The sequence below is a fragment of the Pelodiscus sinensis genome, chromosome 12 (assembly GCF_052426305.1).
Source record: "Pelodiscus sinensis isolate ZL-2025 chromosome 12, ASM5242630v1, whole genome shotgun sequence".
Classification (NCBI taxonomy): Eukaryota; Metazoa; Chordata; order Testudines; family Trionychidae; genus Pelodiscus; species Pelodiscus sinensis.
This window is the reverse complement of record NC_143063.1, coordinates 4743561-4756826: the sequence shown is the minus strand read 5'-3', so window position 1 is coordinate 4756826 and position 13266 is coordinate 4743561. Positions and strand designations below refer to the sequence as shown.

At 60.2% G+C, this 13266-nt stretch overlaps 1 protein-coding gene and 1 long non-coding RNA gene across 2 annotated transcripts; both read right to left on the bottom strand.

Moving 5' to 3' along the window:
• Positions 1-350: 350 nt before the first annotated feature.
• On the bottom strand, positions 351-1800 carry LOC149523689 (uncharacterized). Its single transcript, XR_016350536.1, has 3 exons — positions 1683-1800; positions 921-1073; positions 351-454 (listed from the first exon to the last, which is right to left on the bottom strand). It is a non-coding gene; the product is annotated as an uncharacterized LOC149523689 (long non-coding RNA).
• Positions 1801-2563: 763 nt separating this feature from the next.
• On the bottom strand, positions 2564-9223 carry LOC149523688 (maestro heat-like repeat family member 5). The gene is made up of 10 exons (XM_089781610.1): positions 8938-9223; positions 8464-8590; positions 6866-7053; positions 6125-6262; positions 5878-5995; positions 5200-5343; positions 4605-4781; positions 3610-3765; positions 3112-3234; positions 2564-2707 (listed from the first exon to the last, which is right to left on the bottom strand). Exons 3-10 carry the CDS (start codon positions 7048-7050, stop codon positions 2564-2566), a joined length of 1185 nt encoding a protein of 394 aa, XP_089637736.1. The 5' UTR covers positions 7051-7053; positions 8464-8590; positions 8938-9223.
• Positions 9224-13266: the final 4043 nt, after the last annotated feature.

Below are 13266 nucleotides of genomic sequence, written 5' to 3'. Positions count from 1 at the left end.
CCCCAACCCCTCCCCACCGCGCACCCCAGAACGCGCGCAGTCCCAGTGTCCCCCAGGAGAGTGGTCCCACGCTGGTCTTTGTGGGAAGGCAGACGGACGACGAGAGAGACCCACCCAGATGGGCAGAGGCCGGTGGGAAGGGCCCGGAGATGGGTGGGTCTGATGGTGACTCACAAGCCATGTCCTGGGGTGTCGGGCAGGACAAATGTTGGGGAACAAGCAAAAGTCCACGACAGCTGCAAGTCTCTGGGCCAGGAGCGGATCCTCGGTTCTTGTGGACGCGCCGCAGGGCCGGGGAGGGGCTTGGCGTCCTCTGGCCTGTGGGTTGAACGGCTCCTGGTCCCAGTCGCGGCTGGTTCCCCATCACGTGCAGCTCTGCCCCTTCCAGATCCTTGTGGTGTCCCAGCTGCTTGGTCTCCCGGCCAGGCCGGGGAGCGGTGGGCTCAGCCGGTGTCTGTCAGAGGAGACAGGGCAGGAGCACAGATGAGAAGGACACAATTGTCAAGGGGGAGAATCTGGACCAGGGCAGGTTCCCCCTCCCTCCCCCTTTGCCATTTCCCTGAGAGCCGGCATCCCTGAGAGAGCCCAGCCCCTCCCCCGGCCACTGCTCCCCTGGGGCTGGCGATGGCCGAAGGGAGTCCTGGAGAATCCCCCTCTCTCCGCGCGCTGCTGACGGAGGGGATCCCATGGAGAAGCTGTGGCTGGGGGGCTGGGCCATCGCGCATGGAACCCAAAATTGCGGGGGGGGTCGTCTGGGGCAGGGCCGTGGTAGGAACAATTTCCCTCAGCTCCAGCCCCCACGCGAGAGGCCCCCGGTGACTCCAGGACGCCGCGTCGCTCCTGCCCCCCCTCACGGCCCCTCTCGCCCCACGGAACCTGCCTCCCTGCTCCAAAGAGCTGCTCCCCTCTGTGGTACCTACCGTGGCAGGAGGAAGAGTCCTTCTGTGTCGGTGCCGCTCCCAAGTCGTAAGAAGCGCCCAACACGCGGCTCGCAAGCTTCTGCAGCCATTGCCGATGTTCATTCAGGATGAGCCACGTGTCCCTGTCCGATTTTAAAGGCTGTTGCTGAAAAGCTGAAACAAAGAGGAAACAGGTTGGAAACCCCACAGAGCTGCTGTAACTTATGCCTGGGAAACCTCTGCTTCCCAACGGCCTTTGCCCCGGGAACACGACAACAACCGTGACTCTGACATTCAGGCGCCGATCCGCAGAAAGGGTTTAGGCTCCTCACTTCTACTGAACCCTTTGTGCATTTGTGCCGCCTTCAGTGCTCCAGAGGTGGCAGGGAAAGGAGTACCCAGGGGGCCTGGCAGGATACCGTAGGAGCTAAGAATCAATCTCTGGGTGAAGGTACTTGGGGAGGAGACAATGCAAACTTTTCTGACACAGGGTAAGAATCCTTCTCCTCCTACTAATGCCTGGTCATAGTGAGGGTCCTTTTCCATTCTGGCCAGCTGTCCTTGAGAGCCTTTCTGTTCTTACCCCCATTTCACGGATGGGGAAGGTGAGGCACAGAGTTGCTCCTGGTGGCTCAAAGCTCCCGACTCCCATTCTTATGTCCTACCAGCAAGACCACTCTTCTCCCTTCAGCACTGTCCTCAGACCCAGAGGGACACTGTGACATCTGTGTTCAGGCCTCATACTGTCCACAGATGCCCAAACGCCCAGAGGTATTTCCTTACCTTCACACAGGCGGGTGACACCAGCTGCAGTCACTCTTTTTGACAACAGGTCACAGTAATGGTGGATGGTTTCTCCTACACAGACAAGGAATAGAATGGAGCTCACACTGTTTCAGTGTCATCCCTACAAATTACTAAAGAGTCAGCCATTCCCATAAAACAGCCCTTGGGAAATTCAAGACAGTCCTTCAGTGTGATGCAAAACACCATGGAGAAAGCATCCGACCCCAGGAATCACTGAAAGGCCGATTGGCGAAGGAGATTGAACTCAAAGGGGAGGTGCACACGGTTAAGCCTGCGATTAATCGCCATTGAATTTTTTAATCGTTCCCATATTTCTTCAAACAAGAGTGCAAATCTGAGCAGTAAAACAGAGAACTTTGGAATTCAAAGGGACCTTGAGTCGCCATCAGGTCCGGCCCCCTGCCCTCGCAGCAGGACCAAGCACCATCCCTGACAGATTTGCCCCAGATTCCTAAACGGTCCCCTCAAAGACTGACTCATAACCCTGGGTTCAGTAAGACAATGCTCGAAGCACTGAGCTCTCCCTCCCCCGTAATGTTCATTGAGAGCTCGGAGCAGCATTTCACGCCGTCTCAGAGGGCACACCGGGTGCAATTCTTTTAGACAACTTGACTTCTAGTCTTTTAGGAAAGAGTACGTGATACTCCTTACCTGGGCAAGCTGCAGACCGAGCAGCAGTACGCCAGGGACGGGAGGAACGAAATCACACACCCAAACACAATAGCACTGATGTTTTATTCAACTAACTCGTCTATGTTCCATCCCTGTTTCACAGCTGCAGTTGCAGCAGGCGCCTGAGGTGCTGGCTGATGCTTGTCCTGAAACCCCTTTTTGTTCATTTGCAGATTTTATTAACTCTAACAGCCCTGGAACAGCTCCCGGGGGCTGCTTTGCTTACCGATGAAGAGGGCTGCAGAATGTCTGATGGACGCCTGGGAGCTTTCCAGATATTCTAAGGCCTGGAACAGGAACCTGGGGAAGTTCCTCTTGTAATTCTTCATCTAGGAGCAGAGCAGGAGACATGCTCAGACCAGACAAAGTGATCGACCTACAGCTGACAGGCCAGGGTCGCTGAAGCACAGAGGGAAGCCAGGGCAAGAGCCAGTAGGAGCCCAGATGTCCTGAGTCGGGCCCTTGGGGAAGAGCATTTCCAAGCTGGGCACAGGCAGAGGGGCAGGAGCCCAAGGGCAGGAGGCAGGGGCAGCGCTAAGTTTGGGAGATGGGGGCAGTGGAAAGGGTGGGATTGGAAAACAACTGAGGAAATGCCGAGCCCCTCTGGGGGGGGGCTGCCTCTGCTCCCTGCGTGACGAGCAGGGGAGAATCCCCCTGGGCACTCGGGGTGGGGGTAGAAAGGTCTCCCTGAGCTCCCCGGTCACCGCTCCCCGGGCCCACAGAATTCACCTACCAGGCACTTCCCGACGCCGGGCAAGAGCCGCGAGGAGCCATCCCAGGCCAGGCTGCAGAAGAGACTCTTGAGATGGGCCCAGCCGAGGAACACGGCGCAGCGGAAGAGCGTCGCTTTGCAGCTCTGCAGCACGAGGGGAGAGCGAGAGGGGCCTCGCTGAGAGAGGGAGCGTCTGGGGCGCGTCCCCTCCTCCCTGCCCCTTGGGCTCCTGCTCTCCCTGCCTGGGGAGCCTCCTGCCCCTTGTTCTGCAGGGGACGCTGCTTGGGGGGGAGCTGAGCATTGGCTGGCAAGAGCCAGATGGGATCTCCACAGCTCGGCCCTTCTGCGCAGACATGGCAGCGCCGGGGCTCCGGGATCCCAGAGAGTCAGAGCCAAGGGGCCCCCTCAGGCCTCCCTGCACGTCCCCAATGGCCCTGGCTGGGCAGGGGCTCTGGAGAGGGGTGGGGCCCGGGGGACTCTGGCGCTTTGCTCTCCGGGACATACCGAGGGGGCACTTACCAGGATCACTCTCTGCTCCTCGTCTGCCAGGTGGAGCAGCAGCGGGAGCAGGCAGCGGGTGAGTTCCTGCCGCACGCGGGGTCTGTCCGGGCCCTTCACCCCGCCCAGCATGGTGCCCAGCAGTGAGATGGCGGCTGAGCGGACATTGCCCCTCTCCTGGTAAGGACACGCGGGGCGGGGAAGCCCGTGAGAGCCAGGCCGTGTCCCAGGCCAGGGGCCTGACGGCCCCAAATCGCACACGGCTCCAGCACCCCGACCGGGACCCGTCCTGGCCCGCGGAAGCCGCAACCACCAGGCAGCCCCACAGACACTGTGCGCTGGCCAGGGCTGAGACCCAGAGGTCCATGGTGCAATGTGTGTGGAGAGCTTCCTGCACCCAGCCCCCCAGCTGCCTGGAGTCCAGAGAGGGGCCAATCTCTCCATGTTCTTCTCCCCCGTCCGCCTGGCCTGGAGAGACCCAGCCCACCCCTGTGCAGTGCCAGGCAGGGGAGCCACTGAGCATGGGGGGGGTGAAGGGTGGAAAGGGGCAAGTTACGAGGAATCTCCATCCTCACCTCATTCCTGCTGCACTTCCCGGGTCCCTCCTCCCGTCCCTCTTACCCATCCCTCCCCTCCCCTCCCATCGCCCCTTCCCTGCTTCCTTCCCCAGCAAGGCCTGAGGGGGCTGAGGGAAGGCCCAGGTCCCTGGCCACAGAGGCTGCTCTGGCCTCCCCTCCCGGGGCGCTGGGACCTGAGGCTCCCGCGTGCCTCCTTGGGGCTCGGGGAGGGGCTGGGCACAGGAGGGGGGAGGGGAGGCTGCAGCAGGGCTGGGAGCTTGGCGCCCCCATTTTCCAGAAGGGCTCTGCCAGGGAGGGGCTGAGTAGGAGACTCCCCACCCTTGGCAGGGGCCCCCTTGGGTGCTGTGTGGCTGGCCTGGGGGGCGGGGAGGGGCTGGGCAGGGTCATACCAGGACATCAGGGGAGGGGGAATGTGCTTCTCCGGGGTCCCGGACTTACGTCGTCAATGAGCGGGCGCAGGCTGACTGCCATGTCCTGGGAGATGGAGCCAAGCCCCTCCCCGGCGAGCAGGTAGCTGGCGTCTGCCGCGTCCTTCAGGGCCTCCAGGACAGTCCATGCGTTCCTGGCGCAGAACATGGCGATGGTCCCTGGCAGCTGGGCCCGTAACAACTGCCCCTGCAGGAAGGCAGAAGGCAGCTCACGCCTGGCCTGGGACAGAGCCTGGGCAGGGGCTGGACCATCCCCCCATCGGCCAGCCCCCAGCGGGGGAGAAAGTCGTTCTCCTGCCGCTCTGGCAGGTGCTTTGCACCCCTGGCCCCGCCCCCGAGCTCTGACCCCGCCCCCCGACTCGTCTGTCCTTGCCGAGCTTGGGCTTGTTATCAGCCGACACTCTCCCCCCATTGCCCTGAGCGACGCCCTGAGTCTCCTTCCCCTCCCCCACTGCCTCCACCGACCATGCTCTGCCCGCACCAGGGAGCAGGGACACCTCACGCCTGGCTTGCTCAGTAACAGCATAGAACAGGGGTTGCAACAGTGATGTGTTTGTTATCTCCCAGTGCAGCAACGTCTCACCTGGGCAAGCCCTGCCCCTCACCTTCTCTGGCTGGAAGATGATACTGCCCAGGCCCTGCAGACAGAGCCTCCGTATCTCCGGATTGGGATCTTTGGTCCATTCCATCAGCTGTTCCTGGAGCTCCGATCTGGTGACTGTGGTGAGGATGGAAGGACTCCGGAGAAACTGGAAAGAGAAAATCAACATCAGCTGCAGGAGCAGAAATCTGCCTCTCGGTCTGTTCGTGCGCCAGCATCTTTGCCAGCTGGTCACTTCCTGCCACACAAAATCTCTGGGGGTAAGGAGCCAGCGGCTGGTGTTTGAGATGGTCCATTCCCAGAGGGGCGACTAATGCACGAGCCCCTAATGAAGCCCAGGGAAAGGGGAATCTCTGGGCATCCCAACGTGTTCTGGAGCGAGCCGTGGCAGAAGAAAATGAAACCCCAGGCAAAGGCGAGGAGAGAGGCCTGGCCTCACGGCGCTGGAGAAACATCTTCTCTTGTCACATGGTCCCACGGAGGCACATCCAGCCAGGAGCAATCTCACCCTGCCCCCCACCACTCTGCCCGTCCCCACTAGGATCCACGTGGGCAGAGGAGCCGGCTGGCTGTGGCGTTGCCGTGCTGCTGGCGATGGGCCCCGGTGCCTGCCTGCCTGCCTGGGACGGGACCGAGCTGCTCTGCACATGCCCACATGTGCCTGGCGGCTCCGGAATCTCACCTCGGTGCAGAAAGTCAGGGCGATATTTCTCTGGGGCTGCTCCTCCTGACTCTGCATGAGGGCGATGGCCTCTCTGAGCACCGCAGGGAGCTGTGGGGTCTGGTGCTCCACCATGGCCCTGGAACAGGACAGAGAAAATGCCCGGAGTTACCAAGGGGAGAGAGCGTCGCTCTCCCATGGCGGGGCTGAGAGGGCCGGCGGGGGCAGGGGAGGGTCTCCCACTGAGCTCCCATTGCCCAGACTCTACCTTGCGATCAAGCCCACCCCTTGGGAGAAGCGCTGGCGGGAGGCCATCATGTCCCAGCCCTGCTGCAACTGGATACTGGCAAATTCCTTCCAGTATCTGGGCATGGAGAAAAGGGTCTTCACGGTCTCCAGGGAGGTGCTAGAGGAAATAAAAAGTCCGGGTGTCAGAACTCGACCCCAGCCCCACGCAGCGCAAACCGCACAAGACCTGGGACACCCGGCGTGGTCAGCAGCAGCCGGCCTCCCCCGAGATGGACCCAGCACTGTGTGCGGGCACGGCCCTGCCCAACGGGCCCTGGCCATGCCACAGACTCATCGAGTTTCTAGCCAGGTGGTTCCCTGGTTGTCCCTGTAGAATCAGTGTCACGGGCCCCTCCTCGTCCTTCCTGCCTGTGACACGGCCCCCCCGCCGGTCTTGTGCACTCTGTGTGTGCTCTGGCCACGCTGTCCTGGGGTGGGGTCTTGTGGGACAGAGGCCCTGCGGGCTCAACAGGCAGGGAGAAAAGCCCTGAGCCCTCGGCCGGGAGCACATGGGGACGTGCCGACGTGGCCCCTGGCCTGTGGTCGGAGTCAGAGGAGCAAGTGTGGCTCACACGCACACGGGCGCCCAGCACCGCTCCCTCCACACAGACCTGCCCAGAACTGCCCCTGGGCTGTAGGGACACGCACAGCAGAGGGCCAGGCAGGTCCCACAGGGGCTGAGCAGAACAAATCTGTTCTTCCCCTTCCTTTCCGCCGTTACCTCAAGGGGCTGAGGCGGCTGGATCCCTCCGGGCTGGATGTCTTCTGGGACCTCCAAGTCCCTGGCAGGCACAGGTCCAGCACGTACTGCACCTGCCTGACGCAGACGAGGAGGAGCTGGGGAAACATTTCCAGGATGGCTTCTCGGTATCCCCAGAGGAAAAGGATCTCGTACAGCGTGTCCATTGCCTGGAGACAGGAGACAGAAATGTCACTGAGCTGTCCCCACCTGCCCATCCGCTCCCATGGCTTTGGCTGTCATCCTGCTTCCATTTTCCATTTCCTTGCGGCTTATGAGGAAGGAGGGTGAGATCCTCTGGGGGGAAGGGAGATGTGATGGCCCCTGAACCGTCTCCTGTTCCTAGAATGGACGCAGATGGGAACCTCCTGGAAAGGTGGGAAGAGTCCGGGTGACGTTATTTCCCGTTCTCTGTCGTCATGGCCTAGCCCCGCCCGTCAGCTTGCCAGACGTGACCGGGGGGGCATCACTGCCCCTCTGCCGCCTGAGTAACTCCAGCGCCACAAGCAGCAGGGAGCCGGGGCGATGCCGGGAGGTCGAAGCGGTGTCGGTGCAGACCCCACGTTGCTCCCGGCGACTGGCTTTCCATCACATCCCGGGTTTCAGGTCCTCGTTTTCGCTCCCCCGTCGTACTGGGCTGCTTGTGCCTTCTGGGCTAATGCTCATGAGGAAGGTCCTTGCTGATCTGAAACCGGGATCCCTGGGTCCGGCTCTGGGGTTGACCATCTGTCTGGCTCGTGCCTGTCACTTGCTCCCAGGCCTTCCGAAGGTTGGATCGCTCCTTTGCTCTTCCACGAAAACCCCCCAAGATCCCAAACTACTTGACCTGGGTCAATGGGAACTTCTGTCGGGTCAGTTCCGATCCTCGTGACCCAGTTGTAGGGACCCCGGACGTGCTGCTTGTGTCACTCTCTCGGATGCTCCGGCTTCGGGTCTGGCTTCCCTGGCTCCTCTGCAACCATGTAGTCCTCAGTAGGGAGACAGTTTGGCTACGTCTAGACTACATCCCTTTTTCGTAAAAGGGATGTAAATTAGACGTATCGCAATTGCTAATGAGGTGGGGATTTAACTCTCCCCCGTTTCATTAGCATAAAAATGGCTGCCGCTTTTTTTCCGCACGGAGCTTTGTCGGAAAAAAGCGCCAGTCTAGACGCTGACCTTGTGGAAAATAAAGCCTTTTCCGACAGATCCCTTATCCCTCTATGACAGAGGACTCCTTGGGGTGCTTCCCAGAGTGCTGGCAAAGCCACTGACACCTTCCTCTTGGCTCTATGGGGTTTCTCACCACCCCGTCCTCTGGGCCAGATCTCCTGATCTCGCCCAGCCAGGGCACCGGAGCCCTCCCTCCCATCCACCCAAGAGCAATACAGACACTGAATCCCTGCGGGTCTGAGGAGAGTGCAGTTTCAGGCACAGCTTCTGGGAACCCAACCCCCAAATAAATTGTTCCCGTGAGCCCCCTTTAACAGTGAAAGGAGGATGGACACACTAAGAGGGGTTGAAGCCCCCTTCTCCCCCACAGATGCACCATCCTCCCTGTAGTGGTGAGTTCCCTACGGGACAGCTCCAGTGTCACTTACAGCCAGAGACACGCTGCGGCTCCTCTCCTCCCGGTGGCTCTTCCGGAGCGCGTCCAGCAGCTGCTGCAGCACCTGCCGGGGGAGCTGTGGTTCTTCCCCCACGGCCTTCCACAGCTCCCTGGCACCTCTGCAAGGTCAGAAACCAAAATCAGAGCCTCCCTGATTGGCCCCCTCCTGCCTCCCCAGGGAGAGGCTGGGAAGGTGGCGGGAAAGGGGGTCTCAAAAGAGACCCTGGGGGGCAGGGAAGCTGAGGCAGGAGAGTTCCTTCCACAAGCTCTGCATTTATTCCCTTCCCTTAGCAGCCGTCCCCTCTGGAGCTGGGCCTGGGCATCTTCTCTTAGGAGGCCGGGGCAGCCCTGTGCCCAGCAGGGAGCTGGATCCATCCCTGTCTCCGGCCAGGCCCTTCCTGCGCTCTGCCCTGGCAGGAGGGGGGAAGGGAAATCAGGGACTGAGGTGGTAACAGCCTCTCCCTACCTGTCCCATGGCAGCGCGTGGGCCACGCAGGCGGGAACCACGTCCCGGGGGTGGGCGCGAGCCAGCAGGGCGATGGTCCCCAGCGCGGCTCCTCTGGCTCTGGGATCCCCGACGTCGCGCAGCCAGCTGAAAATCTTTCCCACGACGTATCCAATCTGGAGGGAGCCACACAGCTGAGGGGGGATTGATCGAGAGCGGCCTCCTGCCAGGCCGCCCCCCCGGCAGACGGCGCTGGGGGAAGGGCAGGAGCGTCACCGGCGTGGGGCCGAGGGAGAAAAGGCCCCGTTGAGAGGCCTGTCGGGAACGTGACCCCTGAGTCTTTTCCCCAAGAGACCTGCCTGGCGAAGGGCCCAGGGCTCTGCCTGGCTGAGAATTCCCAGCAGAGCCAACTGCAGCAACGCGGCCGCACGCCCCACGAGGCAGGTTGGTTCTAGGCGCCCTGGACAAGGCCTTCTCCTGGGGTCATTTGCTGACCCTGCCGCTGCCCCCAGCGCAGCCTTGGGAAGTCAACAAGCCGCTCTGGGCTCCAGTTCCCGGGTGTCTCGCGGGTCGAATTCCTGCCTCCCCGGCGGGCGATGGGGCTTAATTGAGCAGGGGAGCGACTGATGCTCAGAGCCTCCTAGAAAGGGGCTGAGCCGACCTGCCCCTCACCCTGACCCTGTGCCCCAGGGCCGGTTTCCTCAGAGCCAGTTCTCCCAGCCCCTCTCTCTACGCGCCCTGCCCCTCGCCGGGTGTCTCTTACTCGCTCCATGCGGGCGCTGTGCTGGGACACGGTGGCTCTCGGCGCTTCCTCTGCCGCCTGAAAACTCTCTAGGGCGGGGGCCGTCAGAGCCTTCAAGGCTTCCAGCAGCAGGGCTGTGGGCTGGGCTGAGGCAGGCGGCTCCCCGAGGGTCTGCAATGAACAGGGACAGAGCCTGTTGGGACTGAGCATTTCCACTGGGCAGCTGCCCTGGGACACTCGCTCCCTGGGGGCTGGCAGGGCCTAGTGAGCATGGAGGAGCCACCTGAGACCTTTTGTGGAGCAGCCTCACCCGGTGCCGAGGGTTCTCCCATCTCTCAGCCCTTCCCTGGTCCCCTCTGCCTGAGGAGAGATGGGAGCCTCTCATCCGGGGCAGGGACCCCAAGGGCCACCCCACTTCCTCCATTCCCTGCATCCCCCTCCATAGAGCCCCTTGTCCTAGGCAGGTTTCTCCCCTAAGTGACCGGGGATTTGTGGCTGGTTCTTTGGGACCGGAAAGACCCGTTCGGTGTAGGTGGGATTGGGTTCTAGATCCCCTCACCTGTGTGTTAGGCCCAGGGCTGATTGGGGCACAGAGGGAACTGTGGTGTCTGAGGGGATTTGCGCGGTCTGACTGGTTTGTGACCTGTTTGGGAAGGTCTCTGGTCTGGGGCTGTAAAGCGTCCTTGTGTTGAGCAATTCACCCTGAGCCAACACCCTTAGCAGTGCACAGACCTGGCCCGGTTCGTCACAGTGGTATAGTCGGCAGGATCCTCAGAGCTTGGTCAATTAAGCTTTGGATCAGACCCTCAAGCGGTTCTAAATTTTATTTTTGGGTGTAGAGAGTTTGATTGGTTAAAGAGCAGCTGCAATGAGTCAGCAACTACATGAGAGTCTTGACCGAGAGGCTCTAGAAGATTTGTGATTGGAGCCAATCACTGAATTCAGAGAGAAAGCTTTTAAGCCGGAACTGAGGTCTTTGCTAATACGAAATGACCAGCAGGGAAGGGAGCAGTGCCCACCCGGTGCCAGGGATGCTGTTGCAGATGAAATTAGAAAGCAGCAGGCATTGAAGGAATCGAGCTGGAACATGGGAAGGCCCTTGCCGACGTGCGTCGAAAGGCGAGGGAGGCGGATGCCGAAGTGGAGCGAAAGGTGAAGGAGGCAGATGCTGAGAGGGAGCGAAAGGTGAAGGAGGCCAGGGCTCGCTGACAGGACATCGCATTCCATCCTCACTAGGCCCTGCCTCGCCCAGCGCCTAGCAGAGCCTATGGGGCCAAGGGGGAGATGCAGAGGCAGATTCAGGAGGCTGTGGGGAGCATGCTGGCCATGGGCATCCCCTATTGTGATGGTGCCTAAAAAGGACAGGACCACGAGGCTCTGCATGGACTAGAGGAAGCTGAATGCTGTCACGCAGCCTGACCCCTTCCCCACACTCAGAATAGAGGATCTGTTGGACACGCTGGGGGAGGGGCCTGGGTTTATAAGTACTCTGGTCCTGACTAGGGGGTACTGGCAGAGTCCCCTAGATGCTGATGCATGGGACAAATCTTCGCTCATAGTGGAGTCGGGCCTGTGTGAGTTCAAGGTGCTGCCCTTTGGCATGCGGAATTCCAGGGCCACCTTCCTGGGGCTGATCACGGAGGTCCTGCAGAGCCCATTCCAGCACTTATTTTGATGATCTGGCCATCTTTAGTAACTCCTGGCGGGATCACCTCAGTCACACAGGGGCGGTGCTGCGGCGGCTCGGGGAAGCCAACCTGGTTGTCAAGGTGTCCAAATGCAGGATGGGGGCTGCCGAAGTGACTGTCTAGGGCACAGGGTGGGCAGTGGGTTGGTGCACCCTGAACCCCTGAGGGTGGAGGCCATTAAGAACTGGCCTATCCCCCAAATGAAAACGCAGGTCCAGTCATTTGTGAGCCTGGACAGCTACTACAGGAGGATTGTGAGAGGGGTCAGAGACGTCATAGCTCCGATCACAGACCTCACAAAGCAGGAGAGGCCAGACCGGGTGGTGTGGTCGGAGGCCTGTGAACAGGGGTTCCAAAGCATAAAGAATGTCTTGGCCAAGGAACCTGTGCTGGCCAGCCCGGATTTCAACATTCGACATTGGGCTGGGGGCGGTGCTGATTCAGGATGGGGTAGGTGACAAAAGGCACCTCGTGACCTTCCTCAGCAAAAAGCTGTGCCCCCCGGAGAAGCATTATGCTACAATTGAGAAGGAGAGTGTGACGGCGCGTTGGGGGTTCCCCGTCTCCTGCACCCCGAAATGGCACAAACAGACTGCACCAGCCAGTGGAATTGAGGGTGGTTTATTGCTCCTCCAGCACAGCGCAGCACAGATGTAATCTGGTTATAGGAACTGGGCTAGGATGCCTCAGGCCCCCTTGAGATGGGGGAGACTGGGCCCCTAAACTCCAGCCCCTTCCCCTAGGCTCTCCTCCATGCCCTCCGACAGCCAGCAACCAACTCCCTAACTTCCAGCCCTGCCCCCCAGCCAGGGCAGCCTCCACCTTCCTTTGTTCCTCTCCATGGGGGGTGTCTGGCCACTGGTTCAACAAGTTTGGCATTACCTCTGCCTAGTGAGGTTTTCCCTGCTGGGTCTTGCTCCAGACAGCAGAGGTCACCACAGCCCAGCAAGTACCCCCACTACGTCACAGAGAGTTATGCCATCGTGTGGGCTGTCAAGCAGCTCAAACCCTATCTGGACAACAGGAGGTTCACTGTGCTGAGCAGCCATGCCTCGCTGGCTTGCCTGCAGAAGGCCAACGGCACCAACTCCAGGTTGCTCCACTGGAGTCTGGCCCTTCAGGAGTACGACACGGACATAGTCCACATAAACGGGAAGAAGAATACTGTGGCAGATGCCTTGTCTAAGGTGGGGGGACCCATGTGATGCCCTCACTGATGTTACTGGCATCACTTCCTGCATCAGTTTTGTGTTGGGGGTGTCACGTTACTGGATTTTAAGGGGATCAGACAGGTCACTGTTGCACCCAAGTGTAGGAGGGAGGGGTTGTCCCAAAGTCTGTACCAAGGAGGCCATGTGAGATGTCAAATGAAAGCTTGTGCTCTACTGATTGTGTTTATGTTATTCATCTACTTGTGTGATATCTGTAAGTGGATTTATAAATATGTAACCTGTGTTGATGCTGGAAGATTCTCTGAGAAAGAACAGTGGGCCAGAAATGGTCAGTCAGTGACTATGCTAATTAGCAAGTCTCCAGGGATAAGGCTCTCTGGGTACGTCTACACTACTATGTTAATTCGAACTAATGAATGCGGACTAAATAACTAGTTCGAATTAGCGTTGTAGTGTAGACAGTGTCGGCAGGGCATGAGAGGAGGACTTAGAGCATGGAGATGCTGTCTCAGGCTAGCCGAGGGCTGTGCTTAAAGGGTCCCGACCCCCAGCCCGGACCGACAGTTCTCAGGGGTGCCCCCCTTGCAAAGCAGTCCTGGCTTGGATTGCCTGGAGTACCCAAACTGGGCACAGCACAGCACTCGGCCATCAGACCGGCTGCACTTGACACAGGCTGCCATCTGGGGAGAGGGGGCAATTGGGGGACTGCAGGAGAGCTTCCACCCCCAGAAGCCCGCAGAGCCAGCCC

Excerpts from the sequence above, each read along its gene's own strand:
- LOC149523688 (XM_089781610.1), bottom strand. The coding sequence starts at position 7,050 with ATGGACACGCTGTACGAGATCCTTTTCCTCTGGGGATACCGAGAAGCC. Across the intron at positions 6,263-6,865 it reads AGCCGCCTCAGCCCCTTGAG|CACCTCCCTGGAGACCGTGA; the intron begins GTAACGGCGGAA and ends TATTTCCTCTAG. Across the intron at positions 2,708-3,111 it reads CCGGCGTCGGGAAGTGCCTG|ATGAAGAATTACAAGAGGAA; the intron begins GTAGGTGAATTC and ends CTCTGCTCCTAG.